We start from the raw sequence: 16,877 nt of genomic DNA, 5'->3' as shown, positions 1-16,877 counted from the left end.
GTAGAGCAGCTGAATGGGTACTTATAGCCTAGCTGTATCACTGGCCACCATCCTCCTCTGGTAGAGGAGACAGGAAGAAGGGGAGAGGGGAGGAAGGTGGCTGCCAATATCAGAGAGAAGGGAGGGAAAGAGAGACAAAGGGAGACAGTGTAAGCAGCATCTGTCATAGGGGAGAGGGGGAGAGGAGGGAGGGCTGTGAAAGGGATCAGTGGCAGGACACAGGGCAGAGAAAGCGATGGGCTTGGCTGAGCTGCTTGCCACTGATTCCTCTCATGCCATAGGCCTGATCTAGCCCATGGGCCAGACTGTTATAGTCAAATGCTTTGGACTTCTGTAGATATTGTTTTGCTATAGAGTCCAAAATATTTGAAGACAAGTCTCTTTAGGCCTAAAATAAATGTATACAAAGATCAAAATTAGCATGTGGTACTTCATATCAAGGTTTTAAGCACCTGGTAGAACCAATAATATTTAGGAAGAACTGCTGAAGATCAAAGAGGTTTATAACAATATAGCCAATGTCAGCTCTGCCCCATGGTTCCAGTACTATTTAGAAATACTGAAAGCCTGACTGGCTTATCTCTCAGGTAGAAACCAATACAATTAGTGGGAAGGAAGGGAGAAAGCAGGGCAGGAAGCACACAGAACCCCTGGTGGAGGAAAAAGAGTACAGAAGGCAGAAAAGATCCGAGGTACACACAGCTCATATGCAGAAGGCAGAGGCAGGACAGGGGAGTTTCAGGTATGATGGAGAAGGGAGGAATGAAAGGGTATGCAGAGCCCCTTAAATGGACAAAGAGGGGCAAGGGTGAAGGGGACAAGTAGAATGAGGAGCAGAAAATTGGCATGTGGGGCAAAGGAGGAGAAATGAGGGTCCAGAGAGCCATGGTGGGGAAGAGGAGGAAGGGTAAATGGAGGGAAGGAAGAAATGCCATGTTGGTAGAGAATGGCATAAGGGGGAGAAGACATGGAAGGAGAATGGGGTTCCCTTACATGGGAGAATGGATGACAGAGCTGCTGGTATCGGGCTGCAGCAAGTTCTTGAAATATGGAGGTGGAGGTGGCACATAAAGACCTTGTAGGGGAGAAGGGAGGGATGAAGGGTGCCCCTGGTGTGTGCGCAACCGCTTTAGTTAAATTGGCATAACCTGGCTGGGCCATTTTGTCCTGTGACACAGATTCACAGCATCCACCATTTGGACAAAGGCCACTTGCCAGTTGTGGACGCCAGCCAGGTTCTGCACAGTAATCAACAATTCAGAGGTGAAAGATCAGCATTCCTCACCTTGGAGCTATCAAGTCATTCATTATTTGAAATTTCTTTAACAATAGCAAACAATGCTTACAGACAAGAAAATCATACATAGGCATCATCTGTAACTTCATCTGTAAGGCTAGCGAGTTCTGGCGTTTTCTTAAAAGCCCCTGATTCTGAGTTAATAAACAAAGTAACATAAATGTTCTGGTTATCTCCCTTCTCTTTTTAGTTTTCTGTTTTCAAAACTATAAAGAAACACTTGACAACAGCAACCCTAAAAGCTCAAAACCCAGAGAGATATATATTTTTTTAATTTCTTCAGTTCTTGACTCTTCTCTCACTGAAAAGTTAAAATCTGCCCATTAGCATTTAGAATGCTGGGTTGAAATTAAATTGTTCTAAAAACAAGTCGTGTTCAGAAACTAAGTATTGCAAAAATGGCTTTTCATTTGACAGGTCAAGAAATCCATGGAACAACAGGAGGGAAAAATCACTGAGCAACACAAAGCTAGTACGGAATTTACAAAACAAACATGCTTGGATTAAAAAACAAACCAAAATGAACCCCCCAGCCTGCCCTCCCCATAGCATGAAACAACTTGCTTGATGTACAGACATGGTTAGGATAGGGGTGCAGTAGAACGGGTTAGGCATCTTGCTACTTCGAGTGCTAGAGGTGTGAGCTTAAACCTCACTTAAGACTCATGACAGACGCTGCCCCAACCTACCCAACTGTAAATGGGCACAACTTTCCACTTAGGTTGGGGACTCAAGAAATATTTACTATGCCACTCCCTTCAGCTCTGGGCTTCAGAAATGACATGTGACATAAACCACACTAAATCAAGATGCTAATAAGGCTTGGGTGGAGTTTTGATGTTTTGAGATGACTGTCTTTCAGTGGAAATATTTCCTATGACAGATTTTTTTGAAACATGTTTATAAATCACAGTACTCAAATGTTCAGTATTTGCTCTGGGACACTTTTTATTAATTTATTTATTCTTTACTACAGTACTTCAATTACAAGCTTGGTTGATGGTCTCAAATACAGTTATTTCCTCCTGTTGCTAAGAGTAGCTAAGATTAGATTCATTACAAATAGGAGTTGGTGCCTTCAGATTGGTGTTTTTATGTTAGATTTAGGCAATAATGTTTTCAATGTATAGGTAATGGCCCTTTCGGTCATTAAGCGGAATGTCACCCAATCATGTAGGAAACCAGTTTCAACTTAATTTTTTTTTGTTGAGATTTCAGGCTTGTTTTGCACTCACAGAGCTTCAGTACTAACCACAGAAAAGAGGCGCATTGCGAAATACAGAAAATTTATTAATCAGAATTATACATTTTTCTTCTAGGCACTGATGTATAAAAGCAAAGGTATTTGCAAGACTTCACATATGTGGGTGTGCACGTGCATACACACACACGTGTGTGAAACAGAGTGTAGCAACTGCTGATGTAGGTGGAGGAATGGGCACTTCTTTTTAACCAAACAAACACTGGCATCTTGAAATCTCGGTGTAAGATATGAGCTTCAGTAGTTCTGAGGACACCACCAGTCTCTGAGTCCTCCTGCCAACTGCTGTGGTTTCACAACCACATAAGACTGTTTTAGAATTATTTTGCTTCTTCCCTAGTGCTCTGTGGTACACCCAGACAAATAAGGGGGAGTGGAGAGAGGAAATTAAATTGGCTATACACCAAAGGCTGTCAAAGACATAAAATAAGCACACAGACAAACATACCTTCTTTCCCCTCTGATTCCTTTTGGTTACAGTAATCTTTGCTGCTTCTCGTAATAATATGAGCTAAAACATTTTTGGACAGAAGAGGGATTAAGTTAACTGTTTAGCTGGGATTTACCAGGCTGCCTGTGGGGCTCTAAACACTCAGACACCACAGAGGTGGATCCTGTGCGACAATCCAAACAGAACAAAATGCATGGGATGGTGACCCAAGCTGGCATTCCTTCTAAAATGCTCTGAGTTCGAAGTATAACAAATTTACTACTTAACTCCACTGAGTGTTTGCAGATGCAGCCTAGAGCACATGACCTATTTCTGTTAACAAGACTGTGCATAAAACAAAAATCAGTACCCTCAATGTTTTGCAAAGCAACGTGAATAGAAATATAGTTCAGGCTCAGATACTGAGTTCCAGTGCAAGGCTGAACAGCTCAACACAGTAGCCAAGCAGTGACCTTGGAGCTCCCTCAATCTTGGGTTGCTTCTGTGCCAGCCTAGTACCTCAAGGTAAGACGGAGCAGCTGGAGGGCTTCTTTAAATAACACTAATTAAGGATCACTAACTAAGGATTGCTGAAACTCCCAGACACGTACCGTAGCAGCAGTGTGGCAGATAGGTGGGTGGTGGAGAGGACGTTATGCTGGATCCATGCCACTAAAGAATTTCCCTGCACTTGGTGATCCCCCTATGGCCAGTTCTGAGGGCATTAGGGTGGTTTTGCACTGGCAAAAAAGCACCACACAGCCACACCACACAGTACAGGGACTGGTCACAGAGTGTAAGTTAAATTGATTTTTAAAAATGGTGTTGCCTTTTCTCTCTTTAACATTCACAATAAAATGGCTTTAAAATAGTTTCTAATAAAAAGAAGCTAAGGAATAAGAATCCTTTATCTCTATATCTGATATACTTTTAAATAAATACTTTTAGCTATAACTCTTGCAGTTTTTGGTGACAGAGTGCACAAAACTTAAAAACAAGAATTTTTAAAGTTGAAATCAACCATCATTACTTTCAAAATAAACTTAAAAGGCTTAAAACACTGAATGTAAAGTTACAGGAACCCAAAAAAATACACTAACTACACAGAAATTATAAATACAAGGTTTTAACAACAACATGCATGCTTTTCAACACTCCATCAGCAATTTACAAAAAAGAAGAATATAAGAGAATCTCTTTAAAATCAATCTAAACTAAATAAATAAACTCAAAGTGGTGTACTGAACCAGCCAGTAACACGTTGAGATAAAAAAGCAACTATCCCATAACCTTTATAGATTACCCTAGCATTACAATACTGTAAAACAAAAGTCCCTTTGGGGAGAAAAGAAAAGTTATTCTCAAGTTTCATTTAGAAAACAAACATTTTGCATTAAACTAGAGATTTTAAATTATTAGTTTTAATATAAAGCTACAACAAAGGCTTTTTAAGGTATAACTCAACTCAGGCTCAGTGCTAGGAATAACAACAACTAAATCATACATGCACCTTATTCTGGAAAAAAGTGATTTTAAGTTTCACTTTACAAATAATCCTTTAAGGATGAGAGTGCATTAGAAGTGTTCAAGCTTGCTAGAGGGGCAATTCATTTGTAAATCCCAAAAAGCATGATTTTTTTAATATTCTGAGTTATGCCTTAATCCTTTGATCTTATGTTTCTTTGTGTGGTACAGTCCTAGACTAGGACATAATGTATCATACAACACTAGTAAGCACGTAAAATGTTGGGTGGAGTGAATTGCAGCCCCTAAGAACACTGTCCTGAGATATAGCAGAAATAGATTTTTACCAACACCTACTTCAGGACTCTACCATTGGCTAAATCCATTATGCCACTGGCAGAAGCAGTTGCAATATTCTGGCCAAGATGAGCACAAAGGGCCCTGAAAATCAATTTTGCCTTTCACTATCATAGCAGTCGTTCCCTCCTCTACCAAATGTGAAGGTAAGAAAATAAATTAAAATTACAAGAATTCATTACTAAAATGTAAATAGCAAATATTTGCACCTGCACATAATGCAGACTAAAAAAATAGGACAAATGTGGAGACTCAAACCTCAGCCCCGGGAGCAAAGCCAGGTGAACACACCTGCAGGAATGAGGAGGGAGATGGGGAAAGAGACATGGAATCCTCATTTCCAACCCAGGAGTAGGTCCTGGAACACCTGGGATATGGTGGAGTTGCTTCCACTTACTGTCATGTCCGGATAACCGCACAGTTGCAGTGGCAGCAACAATCTCCTGCTTTCTACTTATGCAACTTCCAGGCCACATACTTCCATGTCTGCTCTATCGCCAGTCCTACAAGAAGTTAAGGAAAAACTTCACTCAAGTCAAAGTGCAGGTGCAGTGACACCAGGAATTCATCCACTCCTGCTGTGGTAATAAAGGGATTTTAAATCACATTTTCAAAAGCACTGTGTTCATTTAAACATTTCAGGCTCATTTTCATTTAAACTTAAACACTGAGTTCCCAACACCCACAAACTGTTAGTGGGACTTTGATGCCAATGGTCTGGATCCTGTGTTACAAAAGTCAATAGGAGTTTTGTCATCTGTTCCAGTGCAGATCAAACCCCAGAAGCTAGGTCTACAGGGGATTTAGGTGTCTGCCTGCAATTTCAGCTGAATGAATCCAATGTTCAGGCACCATGGAGAACATTCAAACCTCATCTTAAAAGCTGCCTAAGCCCTGTAAATGCCTAAAACTCACCAGGAGCCAACCCACACAAGTTCTGACACTGCCAAGCTGGTTGGTGCCCTAGCTCATGCCTAAGCCCTCAGACAAAAGGCTCCTTCTCACCTGTGGGGCCTAGTCTAGTAGAGGTTCTTGGAGAATGTGAACAAATTTGGACACCACACTAAAAACAGTGGGGAAGAAGACTTCTTCAGGGTAACTGTCTGGGGTAGATGCCTGTCTTTCTATTCACTTGCTGTTATGCACATAGCCCAGTGGTTGATCACTCATCTGAGAGGTGGTAACTGTATTTTCAAATTCCCGCTCCACTTGATTTGGAGTAGAGACTTGAACTCAAGTCTCCTACATCCCATGACAATATCCTAAGTGCCAGTCTATCTGTATGCTGGTTCCCACCCCCTGTTTAAATTGTTTTACTTTATATACATGAATGCTCACTGGATGAGAGATATTGACCACCTTTTGTGGCCAGTGGTTAGGTCACTCACCTGGGATGCAGGAAACTCAAGTTCAAGTACCTATTGCAATGCATTTTTCTACTTAAAAGCAAACTTCATTATCCCCAATTTACAGAGGAACAAACTGTGGCATGGAGCCATTACTGCCAGTTGGTGACAAAGCTAGAAAGACAACTTGGGTATCCTAACTCTTATCCCTATGCCTTTTTTAATTGACCAAAACTTCTTTAATATTATTAGTCAGAGTAATTTATTGAAAGTCGTTGTACTCTTTGGTGTTTGCTGCAAGAGGCCAAGATTTAAAATTTCTCCAGATTTCCAAACTTCCCACAGAATGTTGAGACTAAAATTCTAGAGATTTTGGTAAAATGTGCCTGCAGATTTATCCCTTTAATAGCCAACACACAAATCAAAGATGCAAGGATGAGGATTATTAATGCCACTGCACTCTCCTCTCTCCACCCAAATTACACTGCTTACCAGGAGAATTAAAAATGGAGACAGACATTAAGACTTAAAAGAAAAATAAAGTCGTATTTTCATAAAACACAGACTTATTGCATGATAGCTGGAGGCAAACAGCTGTAAATCAAAATGGTCTTTTCCCTAAGCTTGCAAAGATTGCTTACAACATGTGGCAATAGGAGACTGTATAGAGGATTCCTTCTTTTTTCTTCACTTCCCAAAGATGATGAGTGAATATTTATTCAGTGAAGAGAATGACATTTTATTTTTCTCCCACACCACATTGCTATAGTTTAACACTTGATTTTTCCACCACCTGATTACTATTTTAGAGTTCTTTTCAGTTATTATTTAGGGGTTAGGTTTACATCATCAGCTATGCCACACCTGAAGGTGGGACTCATTACAGAAACCTTGAAATCATAATTGTGTTTACTCTCCCCAGTAACCATTGGTGAGCTCTTGGTGTGCTGTTCCTGCTCATTTCAACTATGAGAAGGCTATCCAGTGTTTGAGTTCCTCCACACGTTGCAATATCTGCGTGTAGTAAAAGTCCACGTTGGCTGCAAAGTCAGTACATACAGGTGATTCCATGTCACCAAAGGTGCAGTACAGTGCAGTCCCTCCAACACTAAGGAAAACTGTTGCTATGCACAGCAGGATCAACAAAATGCAGGAGCCACCAGCAACTTCATCTGTAAATACATTAAAAAGAACATGTAAAACAAAAGGCTGTATGAAAGCTTTGTACCTATTGAGATGCACAGCATGAAATCCCAGAAGATATTTCAGATCAGCTTTATCCAGTGAGGGGCCAGGAAGTATAGCATGTGCTGGATCTCTGTGTGGCAGTGACAAAAAATTATCCCAAGTCATAATACACCCATAAAATTGCCATAAGATTCAATATATGCGTTTCTGTGTCGATATAAAAAAATCAGTTTTTGCCCAAACCGACATAACCATCTGACTATTTCTGCAACAGTTGTCTACCCTTTCTTTATGCCCTTCCTGTTACTTTTGTTGATCTCATCTGCTGAGTCATTTTATACTTAGAAGGCTGTGTGCTGCAGCAGAAGGACCTGAAATAATAAAGAAAAGTCTATGCATAATGTTTACATTCCAGGGTCTTCGACTGCAAGAGAGAGCTAAAAGTTATCTGGAGAAAGTTCCTCTGACAGGGGGGGCTGGAAGGCGAGAGTTGGGAGGGAGAGAAACCAGACTTTGCTAGGAAATGTGTTTCATAAAAGAGTGTTGCTTCAATTACATATCATTCTTTGATGGGAAGCTTGAAAGGAAATTTAAAATTCAAATTTATTTTTCGAATAGATATTTTCAAACGTTGTCTTTCTTCTGTCCTACCCTTTCTTCCCCTTGATCCACTTACAGCAACAGAAAGAATGACAGGGTTTCCTCCTACTTTTTCCAGTCAAACTTTTTCAAACTTGTCCAGTTTTATAAAAATTAAAGAGCAGAAAATGTATGGGGAAATACAAAATTCAAGAATGAAAACTAAACTGCAAAACTTGATCTGATTAATTTACAGAATTCTTGCAAAAAAATGACACATTCCAAATAAAAAAAATACTCTGTTACAAACCTTTTGCATAAAAAGGGCTTGGCTGGCTCTACACTGGAAGTTTTGGGGGCTTTTTATCTGTATGCAAGCCACAATACAATTTTAAGTGCTTACAAACAAATGTACTGCCCAGTAGCTGGAAGGATCGTTAATCCTACACGGAGGATTAAGGATATGTTACTACTTTTGGTGCAAGGGCTCCCTGTCAGTTCAAAGAGAAGAGATCTTTTGTTATACTCTGACAAGTTTTCCAGTCAGCATTTATCTATGCAGGAAATGTCTACCAGTTACACCACTATACTTTATATAAGTATATATGGTGGCCATTATGGACACTTGTTCCTGCATAAGAACAACTTTTGCAGTTTAGTTTAAAACTCCTTCCCAAGTGAGACAGCTAACCCAAATGAAGGCATTTTTACTTTAGAATACAGTATCCTAAGGGGATTATATAGATACAAGTATTTTGGTTTACATTTCCACCTTCTCTTACACCAGCATGTCAAGAAGTCCTCAGTAATTACCACCACACATAAATAAGGAAGAGTCATTTGCAACATACTGTGCAATTATAAATACTTCATAAAAGTGAAGTATTTTACAAAATTTCAACAACTCTTTCTACACAGAGCAAAAACAAAAGCCCAGTTCCATTTTTTTTAATATCTTTTCCTTTGTTGGGAAATATATACTAAGGCTTTTGGTCTATTTAAATTATAAGCTCTTCAATGCAAAGACCAACCCTGGAGATTCATTTCCACATTGCTGAACACAGTGAAGCCCTGGGTTGGGACCTCTAGGTGTTACTGAAATAAGTAATATTTAAAACATCTGTAAGAGGTAGCAGAAACAGATCTAAACTAAGTGTTTCCCCCTCTCACTATCAGTTTTATAGCTAAACTGTAAAATTAAGCCATTTATATTGTATCTAAAACAATCAGAAACTAAGATTATGTGATAAATGTGGTGGCTGAATGTGGGTAGGAAAAAAATTGCAATACATACTATACAATGATAACTGATCATGAGCTGACTTCAGCTGAGCTGCAAGTACGCAGTACTTTTCAAATGTCAGGCTCTTGTATATAGTTACAGCTGCAGAGAGAAGGTAAAACTCCACATAAGAAAGAGAGCTACAGATAAGTTACCCCTTGCTCTCTTATCACCTATACTGTAACTCACTGGATAGCTACTAATACTTGTCAAAATGAGTCCTGGGTATTCAGCTTGAATTGTGGCTGAGGAGGAGTTTGAGTACTTCCCCTGTCGTTTCTCTGGATTAAAGAGACCCTGTTTGAGTTGGAATGTTTCAGTGGCTCCTAGGTAAACTGTGGATGTGAGGCCAGGAAAATGTGATTCTTAGAATGAAAGAATTATGCTTGTGCCTTAAAATACACTTTACAAACCTAGAATAGATCCACTCACATGCAAGCTTTTATTTACAATATTCCTCTTATTTACAATAGTCCTCTTATGAATGATGTGCATACTTCATTCTGAGTAATCAAAACAAAAGTAAACTGACTTAATTCCGTCTACTTAAACAACATGCAGAAGACAAAGCCAAGTATCTGCTTTAATCATATTTCTTACCTTAAACCAAGGGTGTAAAACCAGGGTTTACCAATAATCTGGAGGACTATTGGAAGTTGAGGATACTGCAGAATTTGGGGTCCCTAGACCTTGATGGATGAGGCTATTGTTAGCAACCACCCAGCCCTGTGCCCAACCACGGTTCTGCATGGGCACTTGAACGTAGCCCCACTGCAGTTGCTGCTGGCCCTCTGGATCTCATCTGAGAGGAATCCCTATGGTCTGGATCCAGCTTGGGGCAAGTTTGACATCCCTGCCCTAAACAGTTTAGGATTTACAGAATGAGAAACCTATGTTTCAGGGTCAAATTCTGCTCAATTACTCCCGTGAAGCACACTGAAGTCTACAGCAGGAGTGCTCAAACCCCAGCCTGAGGGGGTGCTGTCATCCGTAGTCATCTGCCATTACTCAGCCGGGTTGTTTGGCTCTGTGTCAGCAGACACAGCCCGAGGAGCCAGGGGTAGGAGTTCAACAGTAGAAGAAATTATATAAAAGGGTTGCATGACTTTAGGAAGTTTGAAAACCACTGTGTTTAAAAACCCCTGGATGCCAGAATTATAACAGAGTAGTATGCTAGTAAAATCCTAGGGGAAGTAAAAAATATATTGAGGAACTCCATGCTAACACTTTCTGGTAGATTGAAAAAGTTAACTTCAGTGGAACAAGATGCAGCCACAATATCTACTGTGCTCAAAGTGAGCAGCCTTTTCGTATTTCTAATGATGTCTGATCAGTTTCTGCTACAAGATATTGTTAGTTCCAAATCTGTTAAAATTGCTGCCTGGCTAATTTTTTTGGTCAATAATATATTCAATACTAGTCTGAAATACCCATAATAGACTATCCCTGACATTCTCATCATTATTTACAGTAGAGTTAAATCAAACATCTCTACTTCCAGCAGAATGAGCTTTTAATGCTCCACCCCCTGGCAAGACAGTATTTCCAGGCACTCTATATAAAAGGAGATACCAAGCAGGTTAAAAGACAAATATTCTGGTCTATATGAGAAACAAGACACATTCTAAAGAACAGGAATAAAAGAAAAAGATTATCTATAGGTCTCTGTCCCAGCCCTGCATAATCTCTCCCAGGGGGTCTAAATTGAAAAGCAAATAAACCAACAGGTAAAAACCCACTTCTTTTACCTTGAAAAACGCAGAGAAAGCTTTCTGTGTGTACAGAGAAACATCTTCCTATACATGTAGTGGCCAGGGTCTGACCTCTCAAAACTTTAAGCATAGGGAGCTCCAAAGGGAAATTGAGCCCTCCTCCCACAATACTTGTTTTTGCCCATCATGCCAAGCAGTTTTGAAGTGTGAGATAGTCTTTTGCTAATGGATCCAAACATCTGACAAACACCTTCCCCACAAAGGATCAAACACTTTCACCTGGACGTGGGAGGGTGGCAGAGGAGTCAGGAGATCTGCAGCACTGAGAGTTCCCACCATTGAAAAGAAAAGGAACGGAGACAAATTCCATAATCTCCAGGATTCTCTTGCACCCCCCACTCTCAGTCATAAAGGGAGGAGACAGAGTTAGTTTCCTACACCACTAGCAACCGTGATATAATTCACCCTCATCTCAGATGAGAAAAACTATACATTTCTTCCCATCAATTATTACTTTAGATACAAATAAATATTCCACTACTTTCCAGTTAAATGGTTCTGTAACGTATGAATTACTCAATCTCAGGTGACAAGCGGTAACAGTCTCAGAGTAAGAACGTGAAGTTCTGGCTATATAACACAGTGAAGCCTTTTTGGGCTGCATCCAGCTTAAATGTGGAGCACAAGTCCCACGAAAGTCACTGCTGTGATGAAGCTGCCATAAAGCTAGTGATGATGGACTACAGTAAAACTTATGCCAAAGACAGCAGAACACAGTTTTCTTATGCAAGTATTTAACTCACCACTATACAAAGATCAAACATATTTAAAGATTTCAATTGCAAACAAACTGGCCCAAGATTATCACAAACCAAGACGAAAACTTCAAGCCTACCAGTCCCTCTGTCATACAAACCGGGTTTCTGAGTAGGCTGGTACATTGTAGTGGGCATGGGATACAAGAAAAAGCAAACATGCAAGGCTTTTGCACCCCACTGATGTTGGATAATTAAAACACCAGCTACTTGCTTTTCTATGCCAAACATTAAAAATGAAATCGAGGGACATCTAAGCAGCTGATAGAAAAGAGAGGAGCTGTCCTTTACAGCCCCAAAGTTGAGAACATAAATGTGTTTACTGTTTCCCCCAGTGCTGGCATACAAGCAACTTTGAGCATCTTTGTCCATTTCTAGAAGTTTTAATACAGCCTATCACCACCCTCACTAGCAAGCCAACACAAGTCAGACAGGTGCACAGAGTACATACAATTAATTTAGTACACTTATCTCATACGTATATACTAGTTTGGACTTGTTTTGCACACTAGAAAAAAAGCCATGAAGTATGGTACCTTGATCCAAGGTATCATCCATTTCTTGGAATCTCACTCTTCTCTTTGTCTGCTTCTGCTGAACTTGAGCAAGTGATTTTCCTTCTCTGTCATCTCTCTTCTTTAGTATGGACACCAGTCCTTCTGCTGGGGCAGTCTATGAAGAGAAGTTATAAGAAACATTTGGTGCATTGTCAGAACAGTGGGTAAAAATCCAGACATGAAACCCATTTATTACTGGCTTTGAGGGGGAATTAGATGATTTTTGTAACACTACTGCTCTCATGAAACTGATTCTTGAATGTATGCAGCTCCAAATACAAAGAACATTGGAAGTGTCAACTTGCAGTATCATTCCTTCACTGGCTGGGTGAACATTCATCTTCACCTTTTCCCACAGTTAAGTACCCATAGATCAATTTTCTTTGATCATGTACCATACCATAGTCCTGGCACGAGTTTAGCCATACTTCATGTGGAATAACCAGTATTGGTCTGTATAAGATGTCTTCAAAGAATAAAAGTTAAGTGCATTTCTGTCTCTCCAAAGGCAATACCCTGGCACAGACCATCACACTACTCTTGGAAATTACATTGTGAGATTAATTTTCCAGTGTTGTGACTGGCATTCCTTGGAAGCAACAGACTAGTCTGGAACTGCTCAAGTTCCTTACTGTAACATACTCTATGGATAAAAAAGCAGGGCTGTACAATTCAAAACCCTCTTCTGTAAAAGGAGCCCCAAAATGCGTCTAGCTATGGGAACAGCTCACAAACAGCATTGTGGGCAGCAGGTCACTGGCCAAAGCTTCTCCTTTTTCCTCTTGCAGTATTCAGTTCTGCTGCAAGACTATCTGCTGTGTAGTCCCATGTGGCCAGATCCTGAGCATCATGATGTTTCTGGTGAGCACAGAAATGACAGGGAAAGCCACTGGGATGGGAGAAAATAAGGAGTGAAGAATATATATATATGTGTGTACACACACACAGACACACACACACATACGGTTAAAATGAGCATAAAGGAGATACCATAAAGACAGTGAAGAGATGAAAAATAACAGTAGCAAATGCAGCAGAACATGATGTGATGGGTGGTGGAGCAGTAAGGAGATGGCAGAATGGCAGCATGAAGGGAGCCTGAGCAAAAGGGTTCAGAACCAATGTCCTACAGAAGTCTGAGCATCTAAACATATCATGCACACACTGCTTCTCTGTAGTGTTCAATTGTCTTATTTTTTTTTCTTGGTGCACGAGCCAAGCAGATGGGAGTTTTTCCTGCATCTACAAAAGGATGCGCTCTTAATTACATGGCACAGAATGATTTTGCAAAGCAAGAATCAGAAATGCTTCTAAGGGGCCTTTTGTGCCCCTTGTGGAGGACACAGTCTCTAATCAGATAAGTGTTCTTAATAAATGGGTGCAGTGACCCAAGCAGGGTCCTTAGGCATGACATGATTAGTTTTACATGCTGATAAAAATGTACATTTTATTTCTAGTTTGAATTTGTCTAGCTTCTGCTTTCTGCCACTGGATCTGGCTATGCCATTGCTGCTAGACTGCTCCCCATCTAGGTACTTTCAAGACTGACCAAATCATCCCTTAATTTTCTCCTTGCATTCCTAATCTTTCATAATCAGATATGCTTTTCAGTCTTCTAATCACTCTCACAGTTCTTTAAACTTTCTCCAATTTTTCAACTTCTTGTTTGAAGTGTGGACTCATAAGTAGACGCACCATTCCAGAAACAGTTACATGAGTGCCAAATACAAAATACAGTCTCCCTACTATTTGATATCCTCTTGTTTGTTTAGCCAGGGATCACTTTAGCCAGGGTCGTATTTTGAGCTCTCATCCAATGCAACTTTGAAGTCTTTTTCAAAAGTACTGTTTTCCAAGACGGTGTCCCCACCCTGCAAATCTCATCTGCATTTTTTGTTCCTACATGGATTATAGTTACTATATTGTATTTGCTTGCATGACTGTAACTATTTCTCTCTCTAAATAGACACAGGGAAAAAACATACAGCAAAAGAAAACCACTGTCTTGTTCCAACACAATCCAGAGAGATGCTACTACCACTGTTTGACCTAAGTATGTGCAGGCTGATTCACATAGGATCCATATGTCTGGAAAAGTCTGTGACAGTGTAATAGCAAAAAACTGACAATACTTTGTCTTTAAAAAAAACAAGATTATTTTTACGTTTCCAGTGAAGAATTAATTGTACAAATTAAGGAACAAAAGAGATTAGGCAATGGACCGGAGCAATGAAGCAATTTTTGTTTCACAAAAGTTTGTAGTCTCATAGGTTTTTCAGAGAACTGTCAAGAGCTTTTTAGGGAACATAACTGGTCAGAGACTGATCAGTATCTCATGTCCTTGTGATGCTGCACACCCTTTTACTGCAAGCTCAAACTGTATCTGCACCAATCTGAAAGAAATGATGAGCAATACAGAAAAATCTGTAACTAAAACTGAAGCTGTAAGTATACATTATATAAGAAACCTAAGTTCACACAATAACTGTCTCCTATTTCTAAAGGGACAGCCAATGTATTTTAGCAGAATATTTTAAGTTTCCCTTGACCACTGAATTTTAAGGGAGTTAAAAGGCATGTCTCTAAATTTCTTCTGCAAATGTTCCTATTTATAGTGTGCATGTACTGGCAGTTATATTCTGCTGGAAACTAATAGGAGTTAAAAATAGAAAACATATTTAGACATTCCCATTTCTGTTCTGAGCTCATCTTTACCTGACACAAAACACATCCAGCTCTCCAGCAATTTAAGTAAAATGTTAGTAACATGTTTACCTACTACTCTGTGCACTAGCAAAAGCTAGTGAACATATACTAGTAACTCTGAAAATCAGTTACAGACATTTATTTTATAGATTAGGAACATGTGTCTATGCAACTGAAACAAAATATCCTTTACCTGTTCATGAAGGAAAAGACCCAACATATTCTGTCAGTCTCATTTTCAGAGAATTAATAAATTAAAAAATCCACATTCTAGGCTATATTATGCTTTTAGTAGGACCAATCCACTAGAAAAGTCTTTGTAGTCTAATCAAAATATCAGAAGATGTAACAACATATTGACACTATACAAAGTAAAAGTGATCTATTTCATAATTTATGTTTCCAAAATGACCTCACAATGCAGAGCCATATACAGCAAAAACACATGCCCTACTCAGATGCGAGAGAGAAAAAAACAAGATGCTCCCAGAGTTGGGTTTAAAAAAACAAACTGGTTAATCGCATAAATAAATATACACTGCACCAATGATGCACTATGTACTTACAATGATTTAACTGGTAAAAGGTAATTAAGTTTGGATGTCTCAGCTATTACCAGTATTTTGTAACTATTAACTAGTCACACAATTATACCAAACAACTAGAAGTACAAAAGGTACTGCTGAAGTTTTACAACTGCAACTGTAAATTGAAAAAAAAGTTGATCTCTGATACTTTTTTTGTATTCAGTGGTATGCCCTGAACCTGATTATTAATTTAGATTTTGAGCTGTTATATTTAATAAAACAACAGGAAATGCAATCACTTACAAAACAGCCGAAGTGTTGAACCTGGTTAGCAGATGAATGCTACATAGTTTAACTGAACCAGAAGTAATTTTCTGCTAGCTGCTTATCACAACTGTATTGAGGTAGATCTTTTACTGACGTGGTTACATTAGCCTTGCAGAACTGTCACGAGAATTTATCACACCCAGCACAATACCCCTCTAAGCTGCCTAAGCATGATACCGGGAGGGGGCAGGATATTTACTGCTCTGACTAAAGCAGCATATGGTTTAAGACAAGGGAGTTTTTGAACGTTGTTTGCATTGCTGTACATGTACTGCTTTTGATAAAGAGGATCAATAGTGCTTGCTGACCCGCCCAGAGGGCAGGATGGTTGTTACCAGATATGTGTTAATAAGCGAGTCAAGTTATACTCAGTAGAGGGATTCCAGCCAGTGATCCTGGATTAGTTTTTACTGGCTTGTACTGGGAACAGTTTGCATTGTGCCACTGCATAGGTATCTGCTTTAATGTTGATGCTCTTCATTTTTGGCTGCTGGCTTCTGAGACCGTTTTTGAGTAGTTTGGTTTGGGTTGCAAGCTCTAAAAGCATACCAAATATCTGTTTGGCTCTAAAATAGGAGTGACTTTCTCTGCATGATCAACTGGAGAAAGCATCCCTTTATGGTAACAAGGCCAGATTATCAACTTTTTTTCCTACAAAATCGGTATGTTGCAGTGAACTTGTGCATACAAACCAAGTCCATTATTTTAATGGTTTAACCATACCCAAATAACACTGGGCGCCTTTAAATGTGCTCTGGAGGTTAAAGCCCCCACAATGTCTAGTGTATTTCATAGATTTCATAGACATTAGGGCTGGAAGGGACTTTGGAAGATCATCGAGTCCAGCCCCCCCACCCAAAGGGCAGGAAGTCAGCTGGGGTCATAGGATCCCGTGCTTCAAAATGGTGGTGAGGGGGCTTTCACTAAATCTCGCCACCATTTTGAAGCGCGACGATGCTGAATACATGCGATGCAGAGGTTGCTGGAGAGAACCAATTAGCACATTCCAGCAGACTCAATTAATGGAGT

The 16,877-nt window shown here is 39.7% G+C and overlaps 1 protein-coding gene across 3 annotated transcripts in view; it reads right to left on the bottom strand.

Moving 5' to 3' along the window:
* Window positions 1–723: 723 nt before the first annotated feature.
* Window positions 724–16,877, bottom strand: part of CNST (consortin, connexin sorting protein) — a 100,462-nt gene continuing 84,308 nt past the window's right edge. For all 3 annotated transcript variants that reach the window (XM_090044825.1, XM_090044815.1, XM_090044833.1), the window contains 2 exons: window positions 12,268–12,403; window positions 724–7,327 (listed from right to left, as the gene is read on the bottom strand). In XM_090044825.1, coding sequence (XP_089900951.1) covers window positions 7,122–7,327; window positions 12,268–12,403 — 342 coding nt within the window. In that variant the 3' untranslated portion in view covers window positions 724–7,121. The remainder of the gene's footprint in view (window positions 7,328–12,267; window positions 12,404–16,877) is intronic.

This window comes from Crocodylus siamensis, chromosome 1 (assembly GCF_052110815.1).
Source record: "Crocodylus siamensis isolate JL-2025a chromosome 1, ASM5211081v1, whole genome shotgun sequence".
Lineage (NCBI taxonomy): Eukaryota > Metazoa > Chordata > Crocodylia > Crocodylidae > Crocodylus > Crocodylus siamensis.
Note: the sequence above shows the minus strand (reverse complement) of the source record. Positions and strands in the feature narration are given on the sequence as shown.